Here is a 22,362-nt window from a genome sequence, read left to right on the forward strand (position 1 = left end):
CTGTTTATGGATGTCTAAAGGCATTTTTTTTCCTCTCAGGAAAATGTACGCTTAAAATGTTTTGAATAAATTCTATCAGAATCATTTCTGTAAAAGGAAGCGAGGAGAAGGTAGGGAAAATAACATTCCTAGTCCCTAAATAAATTAGCTCTGTTTAAAAGGGCAAGACTAATTCACTACTTTAATGGTGGCTTCCATTAAGCTGGAATAGTAACATTAAACCACTTCAAACTACTGGCAGTATATGAGTAAACCAAGAACAGTGAGACTGGCCCCTTTAAAAAGGGTCTGGACATATATACAAACTTTAATTCTATCATGCAATAAGAAAATGCTGAATAAATTAACTTTTCAAAGGGCTATTATACCTTAGTTCCTCATTACAGATCTCATTACAGACTGTCTTTATAATGCTCACCTGACAATATCATGTAAAATGCTTAGCTTCTAAGGTCAGTCTAAATAAGAGAACAATTCTCCTATTTATAGCAAAGGATGAACTTTTCTCATTTAGATGTTTAAGCAGCTAACCCCTGAGTTTAATGTAATTAGGGAAGGGATATTCAATTTACAGTATCCACAAGTAATGATAATTAAATTGATCCAAAAAAGCTGTTGGTAAGCATAAGATACCTTTGTAATTACATCCCGTTTTCAAAATGACTTTAGTACTGTGAACTTGAAGCATTTCAGCAAATGAAGGCCAATACACATAAAATGAAAACTACAGTAGCTTAAAAGCTAGACTGTTTAACATAATGAGCAGCACTACCGGGGGAAATCTTGAAAACATTCTATAACTCACCACGACAGCCTATGCTTTCTCCTTTCCTCTCACAAATATCCATTAAAAATATGCAAGAGAGTCTTCATTTTTCACCAAATAAATTCTTCATTCATACAGTCTTTTTTTTTTTTCACTTTTAAAGGAAACTAAAGAACCAGTCCCTCTTATTTTTCTGTTATTCAAGTGGCTGTTCACAAGCTTCAGTTTTGTGTTTATTTGAAAGAAAAGAGGAGAGCTACGAATCTGAAACCATTTTCCCTGTGAGTCCTGAAGATTGGCTAGGTCAGCATTCCACCAGGACCAAGGTGAAAAATAAACAAATAACCACGTTCACAGCAGCTGCAGCGATCAGTCTCTGGAAAATTATTCAGGCATTATGAGAAAGACAATATTAAATGCTGCCACTTGCAGCTTCACGGCTCTCTGAATATTCGCATCAGAAAGAGATGAGCACTTAAGGGGTATCATCAGAGAGCTCGCCCATCTGAGCATCTTCCATTAAGTTTTTGTCTTAAAGGAGGAAGGCGGGAACCTCTGCTTGACAGGCAAAAGGCTTGTCATAATTCATTAATATCACAGCTTTGCTCAGGTTTCCTTCAATGAGCCAGGCAAGATGCCTATGAAAAAGTGCTGAGCATACAACATCTCCAAAGATGCTGCCGCAATGAACTTGGTACCACTTGGTGCTACTGCACTAGAGGCTAAAGACCTCCAATAGTACTTCCCATGTGAAAGGTGATCTAATAAACGTCATCTCACTATTGCATAAACCAATAATTTCTGCATCAAATTCCAAAAGGAGAGGTAAAAGAAATAATTTTAAAACATTGCCCAACAATGAAAGTTTAAAAGTTCCTGGTACTATTAAGGCATACCTTCAAGTAAAACACAAATATAATATATTCAATCAGGGAAATAATTACTGGTCTTAATAAGTGACAGAAACCTGAAATTACAGAATTCTTTATACTGCTGTTTCTTTTGACAAAATTCAAGGGAATGTACAGAAACGTCAATTCTGCATGATTCCAATTAAACAAGCAATTTAACATAAAATAGATTAATCCCCACTTATTTGACGGAAATACCTTCCAAGACCCCCAGTGGATACCTGAAACTGAACCGTATATATACTTGCTTTGTCCTTAAATACACCTAGGAAAGGTTTGATTTATAAATTAGGCAGTAAGAGATGAACAAAAATAACCAATAATAAAAAAGAACCATTATAACAGTATACCTAACAAAAGTTATGTGAATGTGGTGTCTGTCTCACAAAGTATCTCACTGTACTGTATGCACTCTATTTTCAAACCATGGTTTACCATGGGTAACTGAAACTGCCACAAGCGATCAGGAGGGACTACCGTATATACCAAAACACATCTGGTCACTAGTAATATTCATCTACGTTTCCAGAGCTGAATATCATACACTGATGTCTTTTTATTTTCCTTTCCCAGTTTCTTGCTTAACACACTCAAGAAAAAGGAATTTGGTTAGGTATTTACTCTGTTTTCATTTACATGGCAAAAAATAGGAAATTAGAAAATGCAAGAAACCCATCTGCAAATCAGCAGAAAATAATACAACTAGTTATAAAAACAGTAGCCGTAAGAGGGGAATAGTATATAGACCTGCATACCAGTTTTATTAATTTTACTTTATTAAGAAACAAAAGTTATCTGTTCTATTTAGCAAATAATACACTGAAGATGAATGGGTATAATTTTTTAAAAACCAATATAATTTTTACAATTCTAGGTAAACATGATCTTGGGTTAGTGAATCAATGACAATATCTTTTTAATAATTGTCATTAACTTTATTTTAAACTCCAAATATAATCTCTATTTGTTTAAAGTGCATGAAATCAAGTCTTAGCATTAATGTATATAATGATCATTAAATGAAGATACAATCTAACTGAACAGAAATCAATAACTGCATTTAATGACTTCGTGAGAAAAATACACGATCCTCACACCCTTAATGGATTAGTGTCAGTTATGAGCAACACAACATCACATAATGCTGACACAGTCTCACTCAAAGTGGTATCACTTTTCATACGAGTGCTGTAAAGCCTTATCAAAGGAAATTGTGTTTTAATGCTATTTCGGATGTCATTTTTGAGAGGATTTTTACAATCCCATTTCATAAAGCATAAAGCATGCTCTGAATTGTTCCAAGGAGCTTTTGTCATTGGCACACGTACTGGGTCACCCTTTGAAAGCTTTCCAACAAAATGAAATCCAAAATATCTAAAAAGGATAACAATTCATAATATTACTTAAACAACCAGTTTATTGTAGCTTGTCTCCTTTGAATACATATTCCGTCATTGTTGCTCTCAGAATGTTTTTTTCTGGAAGAAGCCCACGCTACACATATGCACTGTGGCCTGTGCCACAGGCGCAACACATGTGCTTCAAATACACTTAGAAACTGCTTGATGATCAGAGCTTACACAAAAGAAGGCCACAAGAGTAGTAAGTTGATATGCAGCTAGCAATTTATCAAGTCATTAAATTTTCTAGGAAGTTTCTATAAGAATGCATTTTTATTTCCTTCTAAGAACTAACTGTCCTTCTTAAGAAGGAAAATTATCACGTCTTAGGGCATAAAATTATAGAAAAATATAAACCATGCCTTCCTTTCACTTCTTGAAAAGATGCTAAAATACCTATCCTTGTAATACCCTTTGCTGATAAAATTATCAAATGGCTTTCAAGTGTAAAAAAAAAAAATGCTGACATGATGAAATAAAACGTTAGTAAATACGCAATAGTCTGGGTATTTAAATCCTATCAAGTGATGAAACCAGTATCAACAGAAATAACAATATCTTGATGCTGTAACTCAGTTGATTGTTATTTTCTCCAGCATAATTTAAAATTCACTTCTGACTGATTCAGCAGTCATCGAGCAAAACTTCCAGTAACCTCTCTGAAGATTTGGCACAGATAAGAAGTTCAGAATAGGAACAAATGTGCAGTGATATACAGAAGCTACTACAGTATTTCTAAAAATAGCAGGGTTTCAGGCTTTCAGTGGCTTAGGATTCTCATGAAATGAAACTGAAAAATTCTTAAGATAGAACCAGGAAACTAGCTAAAGATTCCTGACTGACATGAATATTACTTCCTTTATCCCAAAGGATATAGTAACTTCTCGAGCAAATGTAGCATCATAATTAGTTATAATTGACTTTGTCTTTTAATTTTTAAGCCAATCTATAAATTATGGATTATTGTGTCAACTGGAAGACAGTTTCTGACACCATCCCGTATATCTCATTACTGTAATCAAAACCAAGTTTCTTATCAGGATAACTTTGCAGTCTGCCAGATTTTTAAATCATTTCAGGAAATGTTAGCTTATATTACTGAACCACTTGCACAATTTTAACATATGCTGTCATAATTCTAATATGGCTTCAAATACTATTAAAATGTATAGTGTCACTAGGAATTACAGGAGGATAAATGCAAGCTTAATCCTACCCTTGTTGTCTCTCATTTTGAGAACCACCCTATCTGGGCTACCTCCTTTCTTTTCTATACTCTGTCCCCATCCATCTTCTTCCTTCAGCTCAGCACACCTGCTGGGTAGATGCAGTCCACTGCCATTACTCTGAAATTAATGGAATGCTAGCATGTACCTGTTCTTCTCAGGCACTCAGCAGGTGCACTTTACCTGGAACATTGGGAATCAGTGAAGCAACTGAAAGAGAAGGATTTATTTCTCTCTTTCCAATTACTGTTCTGCATCCCAATCCCTTCCTTCTTACTTTACACCAATGTCTATGGCAGCACCTGCTGACAGTGTAATGCAATACTATTTCAACCTGCCCCATGTCAAGAGTGGATTCTGTAGGTGTCCCACATTAACATCTATGGTGAACAGTTTAAAGCTAGTAAAAAGTACTTCTTTGGGACTTCTTATAATCAACTGAATATAATTCACCTTTAAAAGAAAATACTGGAAAAAATACAATTTTCACTACCATGTTTCACAAATTTCAATGCAATCTTTCAACAAATTTGAAAACACTATCTGCCACTAACATTTGAACATTAATGAAATACACTGACAAAAATATAAATATTCTTTATACCAAAACTACCACAGTATCATGTCTATATAAATCAAAAACATTTATGGCTACTGAGTTTGATCGTAAATTGTAATAACCTTTCCACAGAAGTAAAGTCTCACACACACACACACACATAAATTTCACTGCAATTTTTAAAGTAATGAAATTAAGCAGGTAGAGTATTAACACACATATAGGGAAATTTATTCATGAACCTGACAAACATCCTATGTGTCCCAAACCGAACCATGATTAATAAACATCTCCTAAGGTTTACATAAAATATTTGTCTGGTAATGGTTTTTTTGGAGATAGTTTTTTGCCTTAACATTTACTTTATTAATTAAAAAGTACTGACCACACTGTATTCAAAGAAAAATCTCATTATACATTTTTGTTTGCAAAACAGTATTTAAAAACCAACAGCAGGCTGACTAGCCTCAAAACTGAGTTCAGGAAAATAATTTAAAGTTCTTAATTTGCTACACTGTTCTGAAATAGTAGATATGAAGTACTATGTACATCTGTGTATGTTAAATTACTTTTTTATTCTCAAAAATGTTCCTGTATCTACTATATGCCCTATCCTGGGAAGGCAAGAGGTAAGGTAAGAAAAACACAAGCTAGCATGAAGCAGAACTGCAGTGGCTGGGAGAGGTCATGAAATGACAGGCATGCAGCTCAGCATCTAGTGTGAGCTGGTGCTCCCAGGCCAAGAGCTAACAAGTTTAAGCTTAATACGATGCCTAGGATACCACCAGTGTTGCCAAGTCCCTTCATTTTGTACCAAATATACCCAAAGGAACCATCTCTGAAACTCTGTCATTCACAACATCACTTTAAATGTATTTTTAAGCAATTTTTGGCATAACTAACATAGATAATGGGGATATTTTACCTCATAAAACACTCTGAGCACACTCCATCCCATTCACTTTTCCATGAAGTCAAAAATTATAACCATTTTTTCCCCTGCAATCTGACATCTTTATGCACGTACTACAACATGATTTATTGTTTGGTGAGCTCTTGACTCACAACGCCCAGCAAAGGAGCGCACTGAGGATACTGTTACCCAGCACTGTCCCTCCTCAAGGCAAAAATGGGCAGAATTTTAAAGATAATACCAGTTACCTCATATGATTACACATCCAGAAATTGATCACAGGATAACCTAAGTAACTGCTGTCAATCTCAGCTGGTTACCATGGCTAAACACGACAAAAACAAAGCTATAGCTCATCTTTGAGAAACACTCTTATTTATTAGTGTAATATTTGAATATATACGGTTATTCAAAAGGCCAAGTATTTTACGTAACAACATCACCATTACAAAGATACAGCCCCCAGGCGTTAATAATTTATAATACTACATTGTCCGAATGGTGGTCATGAGTTTCCAGAGGAATATGGTGAGAATTAAGACATTCACACCTTTGAAATGTGTCTCCACTGAAGCCCTTCCTAATCTTCCCAACTGAGAGTTACTGCTCTCTCTGACAGAATTTGGTCTTTACTCCTCTTATACATTTTATCATTTGCTACCTTGTATAATATTTTTTACATGTTTTGAGTTTCTCTATTAGACTGTTATTTCTGTTAAGGCAACATCCCAGGAGGGGGGAGAGGGGAGGAGAGAAAGAGAGAAGAAGGGAGGGAGGGAGGAAGGGAGGAAGGGAGGGAAGAAAGAAAGAGAGGGAGGGAGGAAGGGAGGAAAGGAAGAAAGGGAGGGAGGGAGGAAGGGAAGAAAGAGAGGGAAGGGAGAGAGGGAGGGAGGAAGAAAGGAAAGAAGGGACGGAGGGAGGGAAGGAAAGAACAGGGCGAGAGGAGAGGGGAATGGAAGGAGTAAGGGAAGGGAGGGAGTAAGGAAGGAAGAGGAGAAAAGAAAAAGAAATAGGCAATGTTTTGCTTAGGGAGCACATACTATTAGCTTTACTGCAAAAGAATTTTGGATAATTTGTAAGTGGTAAGCAAAGGTTTTGTGAAATTATGTTAGTCTGTTACATGTGATGAGAAAACCATCAATCATTTCAACAGTATGGTGTTTTTATAACTCAATACGGGTTGGTTTTTCTTTCTATTAAAGTCTAAATATTTTGTACATGTCCACTATGTGACTTGGCATGTTTACCCCCATCCTATAAATCCACACAAACCCTGAATATTTAATTTACTATTAAAATAACCAAAGATTATTTCACTGTTCCTAAAAAGATACTAAACTGGTTTGGAAATTTCTACTGTAAATCATTTTAGGTCAAAGTAATATTTGTCTGGTAAAAAAAATCATAAAACTGTAGCTTTGGAGATCACATATACATAAAAAATTAGAGAAGAAATTAAATTATTTTGAAAGGACACATTTTCCCTTTATTAGAGCATATTATAAAATATACTATTTCTCATAAGGCTTCATGGTTTCAAAATAAAATTCTGGCTCCAAAAGTGAATATGTTTACTTAACAATTTAAGAGTCTCCCTTAAAGATCAAACTCTTTCCACTGCACAAATAAAAACCCATCAAGACTGCCAAATATATTATGTCCGGAAAAGCATGTATACTCATTTTTCAGAAAATAAAATCATTTAAAAATGAAGAGTACAAAGTCATCTTTTAACTCCTGAATAACATTATGTAATTACTCATTTAAGAGTGAAAATGAATCATTGTTTTCAGCAGCTGGAAATGACTGTTAGGCCCAGGTCCTTCAGTTCCTCACCTCTTGCTACCTCCTCTTTCCACCCCCACTGGCTTCTGTCCCAGCATTCTTCTAGAACTTTTAAATTACTAATGCCTTCCGGTTTCATAAACACTCGTAAATTACACTACCTATTACATAATTTTATATAGTCTTCATTCTAGATCCCTCAACTAAAATGAAAACCTTCCTCTTGAAATTGTTTCTGTCTTAGTATTCTGATGACATTAGGCTCTCAGTTGTCCTATCTCTGACTTCTTTCTGTGGTATTCATTAACTACCAGTTTCTTACTTCCCCTTGAACTGATGATTTTCTTCCTTTGTTTTCTTGGCTGGACTCCTTATATGGCTTTCTATACAAAATATAAGTAAAAGAACAAAATGAAATTGACATTCCCAGGTTTGGCCATGCTCTCCAGCACTACGTCTAATATCTCTATTTGTATGCAGAATAAAATTATATAGATAACGCACCAAGTCTTAATTTCAAAGCTCTTTATTTCCTGTTATATTCAGTCACTCATCTCCCCCTCTTCAGTGACACCATCTAAAAGAACTCCTTCTTGGAAATTAAACACATCACCAAATCATGATACTTTGTTTTTTTCTGCTGGTATGTATTTTTTAGAAACCTCTTTCCATTTGGACAGCCACTATGCTAACTGCTTCAAGCCTAGACTCCTTTCCTGCCTCTCTGATTCTGGTCTCTCAAAGCAAACTGTCTCAACAATGACCCCCTTCAAGTGGAAAATCCTGTTCCTTTGTGCTTGTCAACATGGTCTTGCCCATCGTTATCCACCTGTGTGTCAGATGTTTGTCATCACCTGGAAGCAATTAATCATTATTTTTATGTCCTTGCTTTTGCCATCTTATCCAAAATATATTCACTTCCTCATTATCTGTACAAATGTTTATCTCTACTTCTTGCAAACCTGGCTTAAAACTCACTATTGCCATACATAACTTCCTATTTTAACCCACCATATTCTAGAACTCCTGTTATAATTTGCCCAACCATTTAAAGGCTGTGTTTGCACTACAAAAACTGCTTCACTGCATTTAATAAATATTTATGGGATACGTACTGTTCACCCACTGGACCGGAGAATAAATGTCTGAATGAATCCCTTAAATTTCATTTAGGTTTCATTTTAAAGATATCGCAAGCATCTATCATGTGATTATGTTACCTGCATCAACTCCTTGAGGGTAGAGAAAAGTCATATTTTACATTTTGTAAAATATGAACATCCAGCCAGCATGCTTAGCATTAGAAGGGCACTTATTAAACTGCACTGGCCAGAGTAGCCTAAATAGCTCAGTTGGGAGAATGTCAGACTGAAGATTGAAACCGCACCGGCCCATCAAAATTATTTTCAGTGGTATACTTAATATACCAAGGTTCCAAATAACGAAACCAGAACCAGGTTTATTAGTTCTACTGCCCTTAGCAAATGTACATTATTTTGCATTATGAAAATGAAATTACTCTCTATATTATTCTTTTTCAAAAATTTTAATTTGTAATCTACACAACCTTGATACATGATAGTTAAATACAGTTAATCTATTATCTACAGTAATTCAAAGATAAAAAGACAAGTACACAAAATAAGAGTAACCATAACAATCACCAGTTTCAATTAAAAGGCACTTCACATTTCATTCTGGGATTCATACAGTCCGAGTTCCATACAGGTAACTTTGGCATCTGATGAGAGGAACATGAAACTGTATTACAACACGAGTTTGCAGCAGTCATAAAAAGGGCTAGCTATGGCTGTTTTTCTTCCACATTATATCCCACACCCCAGTGACTCTCCAAATTCTAGAAACCAGGTGCAAGAATTAGGGAGTTAAAGGAGATGTCCACTGTGGAGCTCCTCTAATACTGCTGACATTCAGAACAAAGTTATGATACCGAGTGAGGTATAGTACTAGATGACTCACACAGAGGAAGAGAAAAAACAGAGGGTCTTGTCATGCAATACAATGTTTCGTTCTGTTTCTTTTCCCAGGAACTGGATCTCTTTCTGGCTTAAATAACTAATATCATCTGGAAGATTCCCAACAGACTAGATTTATCATAAAACCACTTTAGACATTTCAGTTTCCTTAAGGTCAAGGCAGTGTATATTGAGGGTTATCTATATTAAGTTTAGCCCTTTACGATAAGACAAGTCTGGAACACAACTGGATCACCCTCATGCCCTTGTCTGAGAAGGTTAAGACACAATCCGGTGGAAACTCTTTGGGCTGTCCTGCAATAAATGTGCAGCATATGGGGTTCTAACTCTGCATTTTTCTGTGGCTTTTGTGATCCTGGACCTTACATAAAATTTCTGTTACCAAGATTTTTGTCGATTTACTCTATAGAGTCCCCTGCCCATCTTCTGTGCTACCATTGAATCCTATACTTAACACTGTATTAACCGGTGTCATACTCTACAATCTCCTGTTTACTTGACTGCATTTATTAATCGACTATAAACACCTTGAGAACAGGGATGCTTAATTCTTTTTGCAAGTAACTGTTCATTATATGAGAATAGCATTGACTATTTTAGGTAACTAGTTGTATCAGTGATTGGCAGCTATAAACTATGAACAAAATCATGTTCCCCACTCCTACAATGGAGGGGTCTCTGGGATGTGGCCACCCATACAGTTAATATAGCTCCTGGTTCCCCTTTTAAATTTTATTTATTATAGTAGCTAGTATTTCCCATAGGGATGACCACCCATCCGCCCCCAACACACACACAATTAAAATACTTCTTAAGAATGAAAGGTAACAAAGTAGAACCTTTTTCTTTCTTAGTTTTTAAAAAAAGTTTATTTAAAAGGGTTTTTAAAAGCCTGGATGCCTAAAAATCTTCCAGTGGCTTTCCATCAACTTCCAGATAAAGTCCAAGCATCTCAGTTTAGTTTCCATCTTTATGGTTGTCCTTCCACACCTGCACTCTGATGGTTTTAATCTATGTGCAGCTCCCCCACACTGGCTTCCGGCTCCAACTTTGGACATGCTACCTACTCTGCAAAACAAACACCACACATGTCCCTAGCCCTGCTTCACTTCTCTTCATTGCTCAGGTATCAGCTTAAATGTGATTTCCTCCAGTTAATCTCTACAGAGTCCCCTAAGGCAGGTTAGCTGCCCATCTTCTGTGCTACCATTGAATCCTATACTTAACACTGTCTTAATTGGTGTCATACTCCACAATCTCCTGTTTACTTGACTGCATTTATGAATCAACTATAAACACCTTGAGAACAGCTGTCTTTCTCAGCATTGGATCTCAATGGCTCACACAGTACACCTAACACCAGCATTTGCTCAGTAAAAAAATTACCAAAATATTGGTTTTTCAGATTTCAGTTTAAAATACCAAATTCCAGAAACCCATAAAGATAAGTCATATCAAATTCCATCACACTTTTTTGCTTCTATGTTCACTATTTACCTCTAAAGCAAAGTATCAAATATTGAACAATTTAGTGAGACTGCAGTATGTATTTATACACTGTATGTATGTATATATGTGTCACATACAGTATGTGAGACAAATGTATTTATAGTTACTTGGTTAAATTTATTGATTGCTTGTTCAGGATTGAAATTGGATATAACTCCATGTTATTCGATGAGGATGATAAATTGATATATCATATCTTTTGTTCTGGAGTCTGAAAATAATTATTTCTGAAGTCATCTGAAATGTTCATTTCCATAAAGTTGCCATTAGACAAAGAGATCTGTATCACTCTTTTAAAATTAACCAGTTCATACTCTTACAAATCCAGTATCAGCCGTTTTGCGGATGTGTTTGTAATGAAGGGGGAAAATGTTATGTATATACTTATGTCACTCCTAAAAATAGAAATGTGGACAGGGCTGTGAAAGTCATTTGCACAGCCACTACCAGAAAATACTGATTTATATACCCTACCACAATTTTTTCAGTGCCTGAAAGGAACATGGTATACCTTCATTTATAGGAAGTATAAGATAAAATGTCTTCCTGAACGTTTGTGAATTATTAACAGAGAAAACTATGAAAAACAGATTTATAATAAATGTATCTTTCTAAGTGAAAATGAAACATTATAAAATTTCTAACATGGCTTAAAACATGGAGTATCTATGGCCATTAGAGAACTATTAATTTATTAATGTATATTCAATGATAATATTTGCATTATCAACTGTACTGAATTTAAAAAGTTAATTTTGTCTTGTAATTCTATAAATAAATTAATTCAGACCAGTACCAACTCAAGTAGCTTTCATGGTCATTAACAGTAAATCACACAATTATCAGTAACTTTAAGAAGGACCAATTTGCATAACTTTTAATACATTTAAAAATGGGTACTCCAGTGCAGAAATAACACGACAGCTTTTCTTTATCATTAATTTCTTTAAGATTAATATTCCTGAATCTTTCCTGACATACAAAATTTAACAAACAATTCGCATAGGTGGGCACACAATCATTCAAATGTAATCCTAATCAAAGGGCAATTCATATCAACCAACTTTTAAAACTTTCTCTTGTTTTCCCCATGTATTAAAAATAACCACATGGAAAAAATAAGGTAAAGTATTACCACTGTTTCATCAGTTGTGAAAGGGAAAACAAGAAAACACAGCCTATACAATTGATTGGTAATCGTGCACTCTATACACATGAGAAGTACAGCAATGATTCGGAGCATTAAGTGTTAAAGCCACACTGCCTGGGTTCAAATCCTAGCTCCACAACTGACTAGCTGCATGACCTCAGGCCAGTTACTTCATCTCTTTTTGACCTCAGTTTCTTGTAAAATGGGTGGTAAAAATAGTACCTATTTTATAGGATTGGTGTAAGGATTAAATACACGAATCTATGCAGAGTACTTAGAACAGTACCTGGCATTCGATGTTTGCTGCTATCATCACTTACTTTCTACTGTGGGTGTGTTAGTCATTGTGATAAATGCTAGAAATAAACTGATAGTAAGAAAGCATGAGTCCCACTCTCAAGAAAGTAACAGGCTGATGTGGTTCCGGTTCGTGTCCCCACACAAATCTCATGTAGCATTGTAATCCCGACCGTTGGAGGGGCCTAGTGGGAGGTGACTGGCTCATGGGGGGAGGGCTTCTTCCTTGTCGTTCTTGTGATAGTGAGATCTCGCGAGATCTGGTTAAGAACGTGTAGCACTTCTCTCTCTCTCTTCCTCCTGCTCCGCTATGTAAGACATTGCCTCATTCCTCTTTGCCTCCCACCATGACTGTCTCTTGAGGCCTCCCCAGCCATACTTCCTGTACAGCCTGTGAAACTGTGAGCCAATTAAACCTCTTTTCTTTATAAATTACCCAATCTCATGTTTTTTGTTTTTTTTTTTTGAGACGGAGTCTCGCTCTGTCGCCCAGGCTGGAGTGCAGTGGCCGGATCTCGGCTCGCTGCAAGCTCCGCCTCCCGGGTTCCCGCCATTCTCCTGCCTCAGCCTCCCGAGTAGCTGGGACTCCAGGCGCCGCCACCACGCCCGGCTACTTTTTTTGTATTTTTTTTTAGTAGAGACGGGGTTTCACTGTGTTAGCCAGGATGGTCTCGATCTCCTGAACTCATGATTCGCCCGTCTCAGCCTCCCAAAGTGCTTCAGGTAGTTCTTTATAGCAATGTGAGAACAGACTAATACAAAGACATACTAATGGATACACTGACAGCCTTGTTACATTGCTATACCTTTCTAGATACACCTCATTGTTGACGTATATGGGATCACACATTGCTCCTTTTGTTACCAGTATAGTAGTTCCATTTCTAATTTCTAGAAACAATGGTTAAATCCCATCTAGGAGAGCTGGTATCAAATGACCCTAATATTTGAGAAATTTAGTTGCTCGATTCTTTAGGCTCATTATCTATGTGACTACAAACTAGCATCAAGTCATTGGCTTGCAACTGTCCTTCAGTGTGGCATAAAGTGCTGGTATTAAATGATAGCTCTGGGAAATGGTACTGTTACCTAAACATAAACACACACCAGTGCACGTCCACTATTTATTCCAACCATCTACTATTTCTGCTGCAGACACATGTTGACAATGTGACATAGAGACAAACACAATGTCATTAATCCAGCTAAAAATCCCATCACTAGATAAAGCAAGGAAACAATTTTGTATTTTTGGCAACACACATGTAACATGCATTAATGAGTTCTGCTTTAAAGCTTGAATGTGAAATTGTAGTGATATGCTCCGTAAAGAAAAAAATACCTGAAGAACAAACACGTTCTTTTTCTTTTCCTGTAAGTATTCCTAAAGCAATATGAAAATTTGGGTAACATTCTTAATTTCAATGAAAACTTTAAGTATATGACATGTAGAAAACTAAAACAAATCTAAAAGGAATCTGAAATTCAAAATTAATTCATATATTGAAGGTCTATACTCGTAACTGCTTCCTTGGATCTTTTTAATTTTAATTTAATGACCTCTTTTAAGTACACTGTAATATGTTACAAAGAAGGCATCTTATGGGAGCAGGCCATAAAAATAGACCATATTCGTGTGTAATATCTACTTGTCGTTTCTGAAAAGAACTGACATGAATGCCTACATCTCAAATAATGCAGGTGGTATCAGAGACAATGCTATCTTGCCATGTACAAGACAATGCCTATGTGTAGACATTTTCACAGGTTAGCAATGAAAATTATACTAAAATTGCAAAAGGTTGAGAAAGAAACTTTCTCATTTTATTTTCAATTTTTCTTGTATTCTGACCTACAGTGCACTAACAATTCTGTTCTGCAGTGCCAAAGTTTAATCATATCGATATATTCCACAATAATATTTGCAGGATTAGACTGAAGGGTAATTTTTTAAAATCACAACTAGTGGTGGTAACTTCCACATTACATTCTGCCCATGTTATTAAAAGGCAAAATCAATGTATGTATTATGTTCATAGGAACATACAAAAAAACTACAATATAGATATAAGCATATTAATAACTAGGTTTACTTTATCCTTATTTTGAAAGGAAAGGAACCATAAATTGAAAAGCATTATTGTAATTAAGCCAAATATATTTATAGTAAAATAAGAGTTACCCTCCAAAATCTGTTTTTCAATGAGTGATTCTAGTTCAATATGTCTCAATGAAAATCACTGAATTTACATTATTTTTGTAAGTTATAGATATAATATTTAATAAAATCCAATGTATAATTGCTGGCTTTTGCTTTAGGTTCATAGGTAAAAACTGAAATATAAATTTAATTAACATTGCATTTAAATATACTCAATTAAGATAACAGTATCTGTATTTACTTCAGCGTGGTGTACTGTCTAGAGAAATTTGCTTCTTTGGTATGTCATATTTTGCCTCCCATTACAATAACCAGAAATGAAAGAAAATAACAAAGAAAATATCACTTCTTAAATTTTGAAATAAAGCAAAAAATCAGTTATTATTAGAATTAAATTATAATTGTATTGTATTGTATTGAGTGAGTGAGTGATTGATTTTTGAGACAAGAGTCTCACTCTGTTGCCCAGGCTGGAGTGCAATGGCACCACCTCGGCTCACTGAAACCCTTGCCTCCTGGGCTCAAGCAATTCTCCTGCCTCAGCCTTCCCAGTAGCTGGGACTACAGGCGCATACAGCCATGCCTGGCTAATTTTGTGTATTTTAGTAGAGACAGCGTTTCACTGTGTTGCCCAGGCTGGTCACGAACTCCTGAGCTCAGGCAATCCGTCCGCTTCGGCCTCCCAAAGTGCTGGGATTACCGGCGTGAGCCACCGTGCCCAGTCTATAATTATATTTTAAAGTAGAAAAATCATTTTAAAAATATCTATCAACATAAGTGTAAAGTTGAGGATTTACCCTACTGAATAATGAATCTTTAAGCGTAAAAGTCTGTTTAAAACAGATAACAGGAGCTACACTTACTTCGTAAGAATTCCAGAAAAGTCAAGGTAAAGAAAAAGAGAAAATGAGGTGTCTTCTTTATTGTTACAAAGTTCAAGATAAAGAAAAATTATTTAATTTTTAGGTTTATATCTGGACTTCTCTTTAACTCCTTGTTTATTGTTACATTTAAAGCTTGATTTAGAAATTAGTTTTTCAGTGTCTTTAAAAAATACATTTACAACTTGTTATAGAAACTCTCTTGGCCTCTCTCTGAATTATTTTTCAGAGTCTGTGCTACAAATTCTCAATTATTCACTTTGGCAGAATGAAATTTCTCAACTTCGAACCCCAAGCAATAGATAAGAGCATTATAGTAAAAAAAAAAAAAAATAAACAAGAAAGAAAGAAAGAGAAAGAGAAGAAAAGAAAGAAAGAAAAGAAAACGACTTTTCAAATAGACTAGTATTTAACAGAAAAAAAAGGAAATTCTCTCAACTACTTGTGTCTTTCAAAATCAATAAAATGACTCAGCATATTTCAAAATCAAATACCCAATTCTCTGTTCCCTGAAACAATTGCCTAAAAATATGTCAGTTTAGGTTTGACATAATAAAACCATATTTTAGTCATTGATAGAAAATTCATTTTGTGTCTAGAAATCCACAATATAAATTCAGAGTTAAAATACAAGAAGTCTAAGAAAATTTCATGAAATATCTATGCGCTTTGATTTTTAAAAAATGAAAAAGAAAAATTAAAATGATACAACCAATTGTTCATTAAATAGTACTGATGTTTTCAAAGATACAGAGTTCCAAATAGAATTAGAAACAAATTTTAATTTTTCATTTTTACGAAGATACTTTTAAAAATTAAATGTATATGCACATATATGAATTTAAAGCAAATGTGTTAATATATTAGTTACTTAAGGCCTACAAGCAAACTTAAAAACTGAATTTAAAAAATAATTCTTTCACACTTTGGCAAAAGGAAATTGTGATTTTGAAAAATATCATTAGAAAACTGGCCTGCTGTGTTTCTAGGATATTTTAGCAAACAATTAACGATACCAAGAGCCTCCAGCAGCTTCATTTGCAAAAAGCTTCAGTTTGAAAGACTGGGAGAGAGAAACTTAAGATATTTTGTTAAATTACTGTAAAATTCTGGACTCCACTCAAGATTTTACTTGTTAAATTATTATTATTGGTTTTATTTTTAGTGCCAATTACACTAAGAAAGCTTAGCATGACCAAAATAAGTGAATCTTCCATACAGCTCAGAGAGATTAAAAATGTAATGTCTGGAAAACCACTTTTAAAATTCTACAATAATATAGATCATAATTCTCAAAAAAGAGTAACTGCTGATACAATTTTTGAAAATATAATCAAATACTTCCTGTTACTATCAATCATACCTAAAGAATACAATATATTGAGATTACATGAAAAATATCACTATTCCTCACTTTCGTCTTTCTAAATACATTTATTTTCTAAATGTGCAGGCAAAACTTCAGAGGAAAAGACTTTATAATTCCAACCATTTGCTTATTTTTACAGAATATCAATATCATAAAAAAGGTTCTTATATATCAGAAATCCTAAACCAATATATATTGGGTTTTCCCTCACAAGAAAATGATACCCCATTAAGAGATCAAAAATGTTTACTTCTAATTTTGAAGTTATGTAGAATTCTCCATAGAATGGAAAATCACAAAAAACAATATATCAGTAGATACTATGGTTATTTATAAAGAATCAGAGTACTGTAAAAATAATATTTTCAACACTACAAATGAGGATTATTACTTCAGTTTCTAAAGAAATGCCTCCCTCAATGCTTTTTTCAAACACTCAAATCCCAGCTTAATAAAAACAAATGGCATTCCTCATTTCTTCAAAATTGCACATTCAATATCATAAGCCTTGCTTTTTTAACAAGATACTACACTTTCCAATTTGGTAATTAAGTATTCATAAGCCTGAGTTTAGGCTGCAGTGTGCTGGGGATGATGGGCTGAGTATAATAAATATATTTATAATCGTCAAAAATTCATGAATTTATTTATATTAAAATAAAATAAAAAGGTAAGTTAAAATAATATAAAAACATAGCCTGACTAATCCATAAAAGTGGTCTTTGGCATTTCATCACAGAACTATATAAATTATAAATGTGTATAGTATCATTAGAAAATTTTAACATTTCTATCCCTCAGTAACTCTATCCACTTCTGAAAATTACAGACTTTTAACTTGCCAAGTTAAAAGAGTGTATTTTGTGTCTAACAGGAAACTAAACTGAATACTTACTATATTGTTAAGGAAAACTATGACAAGTATTGGGTTCCAAAGTATTTTACGTACTGAATCTTTTAGTTTCCAACTACAATTTTCAACAAAATTGAAAAACATTTTGAAAGACAAACATTCCTTCAAGTAAAATATACTAGTACATAAACTGTACCAAAGAATCTATCCAATAAAATTCAGCCAACAACCATCAATCATAAAAGTCTTCCATTCCTAAAATAATCCCCACCCTAATAAAACAAAAGAAGTACTTTAAAACCATACATTTCTAGAAACTCTGCATGATTAAATAATGTTTTATCTGTAACTAGTTTTAATATAACTAACACAAAATTTAAGTATAATCCATAAAGATTTGAAGATAAATTTACCCAGGTTTGTGTATTTCCTTTCTGGTTGAAGAGCAGACATCTAGATAAACTTTCCAGGGTTGATATTCTAGAACAATAGTACAAAAGCCTAAAAAAATGTTACAATGTTATATTTATTAACATATAAATTTTTTTACTGCCCTCTAGTGGCAAAGAGTCAAGTCACTGTATAAAGATGAAAGCCTGTGATTGGGAAGACTCATGGTGAGGGCTATAAAAAAATCCTGAAAAACAGAACAGCAAAATTTTACACCATATGTCATACTTCTTTACAGGAGATTAATTATTTTAAAAAAACCCATACATATGAAACTCAGATTTTATTTCTTAAAAATATTATAAGAATGACATAAGCAGAATGAATATTAGAAAAATACTGTCCATCAACCATTAAATATGTTAAGTGGCACTACCATGGCACTAAATTTCAAAAAATAAAATATTCAATAAATTTTCACATGACATTAGAAAAAATTTGACTAATTCTTTAATTTTACTGGACTGGTTATTTTTAGTGTTTATTTTTAAAGAATGAAAGTAGTATGAAATTACATTTTCAAGACTACAAATGAGGATTATTACCTCAATTACAAGAGTTATTCTTAATTTTTTAAAATTCAAAATTCTAAAGGAAAGTGTAAAAGTCTTTAAGTTCCACAGAAACAAGTAAGCTAAATTAATATTCAGATTTGTTCATGAAAGACATTTTACATTTGAAACAGGTCTCACTATGTATAAAATTGACAATTGGTATGATATAAAAGTATATATAATCTATAACTAAATTAACGTTTGTTCTGCTTTGTACCAAACTAGTCATAGGTTCCCTCCAGGTATTTTCCAGAGCATCTGCATAATTTTATTCATTTTTTTTTGCTTTGTTTTTCAATATTCACTTTCTATAATTAGAAATAGGATTTAAAGACACAAAATATGATTTTTTTATGATTATTAAAAATAAGTATTAAAAAATAAAGTAGATACACTGTTGTATATCTGTGTATCTCAGATGTGATTTGTTGCATCTCAGATACAAAATGTATTAAACAGCTTGTGCTATATAAAGAAAAGTATAATCCTGGAAACTTGGGTAATTTAATCACACAGCTTGTCTCAGGGGAAAATCATAGAATGCAATCAAGAAATAAAGAAAGAAAAGACATTTTAAACCTGACAGGAAAGTCACTGGAGGAGGGATTCAAGAGGCAGGTGGAAGCGCCCTATGCAGACCCATTCTGAAAGTTTTTAACCTTTAGGAACTCTGTGACCATACGAAATAAATTTAGGCTTGCTATTTTTGTTTATTTGTCTGCTTTTACATGATATAAACTATGCCTGCAAACCAAGGCTACCAGGGTCTTGCAGGATCTCAGTAAAGGTTGAACGCTGATTATGGCTAAAGGTGGAAAACAGTGTGTTCACACTTCCTTCTGGGTAGAAACTCAGAAAATAGCTAGGATGTTTATATAAGGTTCTTTCTACTCAAGGTAACAATCCCTATACAACTATCTAGTCATTTCAAAGGTTCTAAACTGTAAAGTGCTTAAAGGTTTTGATCAAATCAAAGATTTTGAAGAAAATGGACAGTGAAAAGTGCCGGCTCTAGCAACTGTGCCAATACACACAGCAGCCAAGGTCACTACTAAAAACAAATTCAAATACTAACCGTGGCGCAATCCTTGAAATAAATATTTGAAGTAAAAATATCTCACGGAGATAGTTGTGCCTCATCTTCACATATTGCTATAGACAGCGGCTGTCCTCTGGCATGGAGAACCTTATGAACAGTGTTGAACATAGACTCATTCCAATTGGGTTTAGAAGTAGAGCAAGCCTGTTCAGATTAAACTTTAAGAAGTGGACATTAATAACCTTTTTGAAGATTCAAGTATGTGTCAAAACCAATGTCAGCAATGACCTCCTGTGAGACAACAGGAGAGCTGGTATTGTTCAGCTTCTCCCATCGATAATAAGTTCTTATAACATTTACAGTAGCTGATCTTCAAGACCATGTACTTCATCCGTGGAAGCTCACTGTCAGACCTAAAAGTTCACTTCTGCAGTTGATATAGAAGCTCTTAAGGAAAGCATGAGTAAATTCGGAGTATTAGAGCAATAAAAACTTGAGAAATGAAATGTATGTGTGTCCAAATATAACATATAGATACATACACACACGTATGTTTCTGTATATAATTTACATAAATCATGAAAAATAGAATGGGCTGCTGAAATTTTATGCTCTTAATACCACTCTTTAAAAATAAACATTTTCTAACTCTTCAAAAAATCGACAATAAAAATATACATTCCTTCAGCATCAAAGAAATCACCAAGCCCGTCTTAAATACTTTACTTTCATATGCTATCAGGTTTTTCTTCTCTCCAACCCCAAACAGTTAAAGTCATACACATAACCACTGCCACAACATCTATCTGTTTTTACTGACAAGAGATGAAAAAAGAAATACATCTGTTTTCTACTTCTGGATATAGAGGAAATAAAGGTTGGCTACAGACTAAAATGGGTTTAAATATAGACATCCATTTTAAACACCCACTAAAAATCTCTGGGGAGTTTCAGCTATTAGATGAGACTTCACTTAATCAAGTGTAGGTCATTTTGGAATGAGTCAAGTAATACCACCAGGGACTTACTTTGGAATGGCAAATGCCATTTTTAAAAAGCAAAGAGGTTACACTTAGGGCTTCTCTACAAAATCTATTCTGAGTAATTTACACAAAATACTACCATCCCATATATTCCACTTAAGCTGGAAAATATTCAAATGTACGAGAGAGTCTGGAACACAGAGATCAAATTTTGAATACGATAGTACCTACAAGGCTTGAATCCTCTTCTGGAATCCAATTATCGTAGTCACTTGAGGGATACTGAATTATTATTTATCCAATAAAGACGAAGATGGACACATCTGAGTGACTGTTCAATAGAGACAGACATTAAAACCATCTGTGACTACAGAAAGGTAAAATGTCTGGTGAATTAGTCAGTGAAGATTAAACCCCGAGTGTGAGCTTGCTACTACTTGTCATTTTCACAAGTTAAATTTATGAACTGAATAAAGAAGTATGTATATGTATGTAGATAGATGTTTCGGTCTCTAATAACGCGAGCTACCAAAGTATCAATCTTTTAAGAGCTACAGAATGCTTTCTGAATGTCCTCTAGTGTGATGGCATTTCAGTCTGACATTAGGCATATAAAAACACATCTGCTATCATCAATGATATGATTTGTTCACTACAACTTCCATCAAGTCATTCTGCTGAATATTTACACTTCCACGAAACTGACCCAGAAAAAACATATTGATCAGTTTTAAATAAGGAATATACACCAATAGTAGACACACCCATTCTCCATTCCATGACCAGAGTTTTGTGTTTACATAATTTGATAATCACTGATATATTTTAAAAAGAATAACTAAAAAAAAATAACCAACTTTAAAATCAGATGGCAACTTAGGGATAGGCGTCTAACAGTCTTACCTTCTAATATGAAATGAAACGACTTAAAGACGTCAAACCAGGGGATAACCTACCACTAAAGGAGCCCTCCTATTCCAGAAATAGTGAGGAATGTCTGCTAGATCCACTGTAGTTGTGATTAGCGGAAGGAAGGTACCTCCAATAAATGCACACTGCCCATCTTTAGAAGCCCTTGCAGTTCAGAGAGGACTTACATGGGAGAAATTTTAATGAAGCATGATTAACATCAATTCTTTTCAAGAGCTGAAGTGTATAGATGGGAGTAGGTCTCAGGGAGATGGGACAATGTGACTTGCAACCATTATGCACAACAGGACAACAGCATTAGGAAGCAGCGATAATGGGAAGGTTAAATGTAAAGCTAGAGGCACACATAAACCAGGTAAGTTCCATTAAAAAGCAAGCAGGGGATATAATATTAATATCAAATAAAATAGAATTATGATAGAAAAAAGCATTCACTTAGATAAAAAAGAATATATATTAAGGTTACAGCCTACAATGAAAATATAATAGGCATGAACTCTATGTATCAATAAAGCAAAACAGTAAGAAATACATACACAAAGAATAGAAACAAAACAATAGTGGAAAACTTTAACAGTTTAACAGGTTTTTTAAACCTCTAAAGAAGCAAACAGGCTTGAAAAGGATGT

The 22,362-nt window shown here is 34.2% G+C and overlaps 1 protein-coding gene across 10 annotated transcripts in view; it reads right to left on the reverse strand.

Annotated features, from left to right (window-relative positions):
* Positions 1–22,362, reverse strand: part of TENM3 (teneurin transmembrane protein 3) — a 1,346,134-nt gene that overhangs the window by 302,446 nt on the left and 1,021,326 nt on the right. Inside the window, exon 1 of one of the 10 annotated variants that reach the window (XM_009207916.4) lies at positions 12,537–12,917. The exons of the other annotated variants lie outside the window; for them this stretch is intronic. Coding sequence (XP_009206180.2) covers positions 12,537–12,561 — 25 coding nt within the window. The 5' untranslated portion in view covers positions 12,562–12,917. Of the gene's footprint in view, positions 1–12,536; positions 12,918–22,362 lie in introns of those variants that run through there. 10 annotated transcript variants of the gene reach the window in all.

The sequence above is a fragment of the Papio anubis genome, chromosome 3, assembly GCF_008728515.1.
Source record: "Papio anubis isolate 15944 chromosome 3, Panubis1.0, whole genome shotgun sequence".
NCBI classification, from domain to species: Eukaryota; Metazoa; Chordata; class Mammalia; order Primates; family Cercopithecidae; genus Papio; species Papio anubis.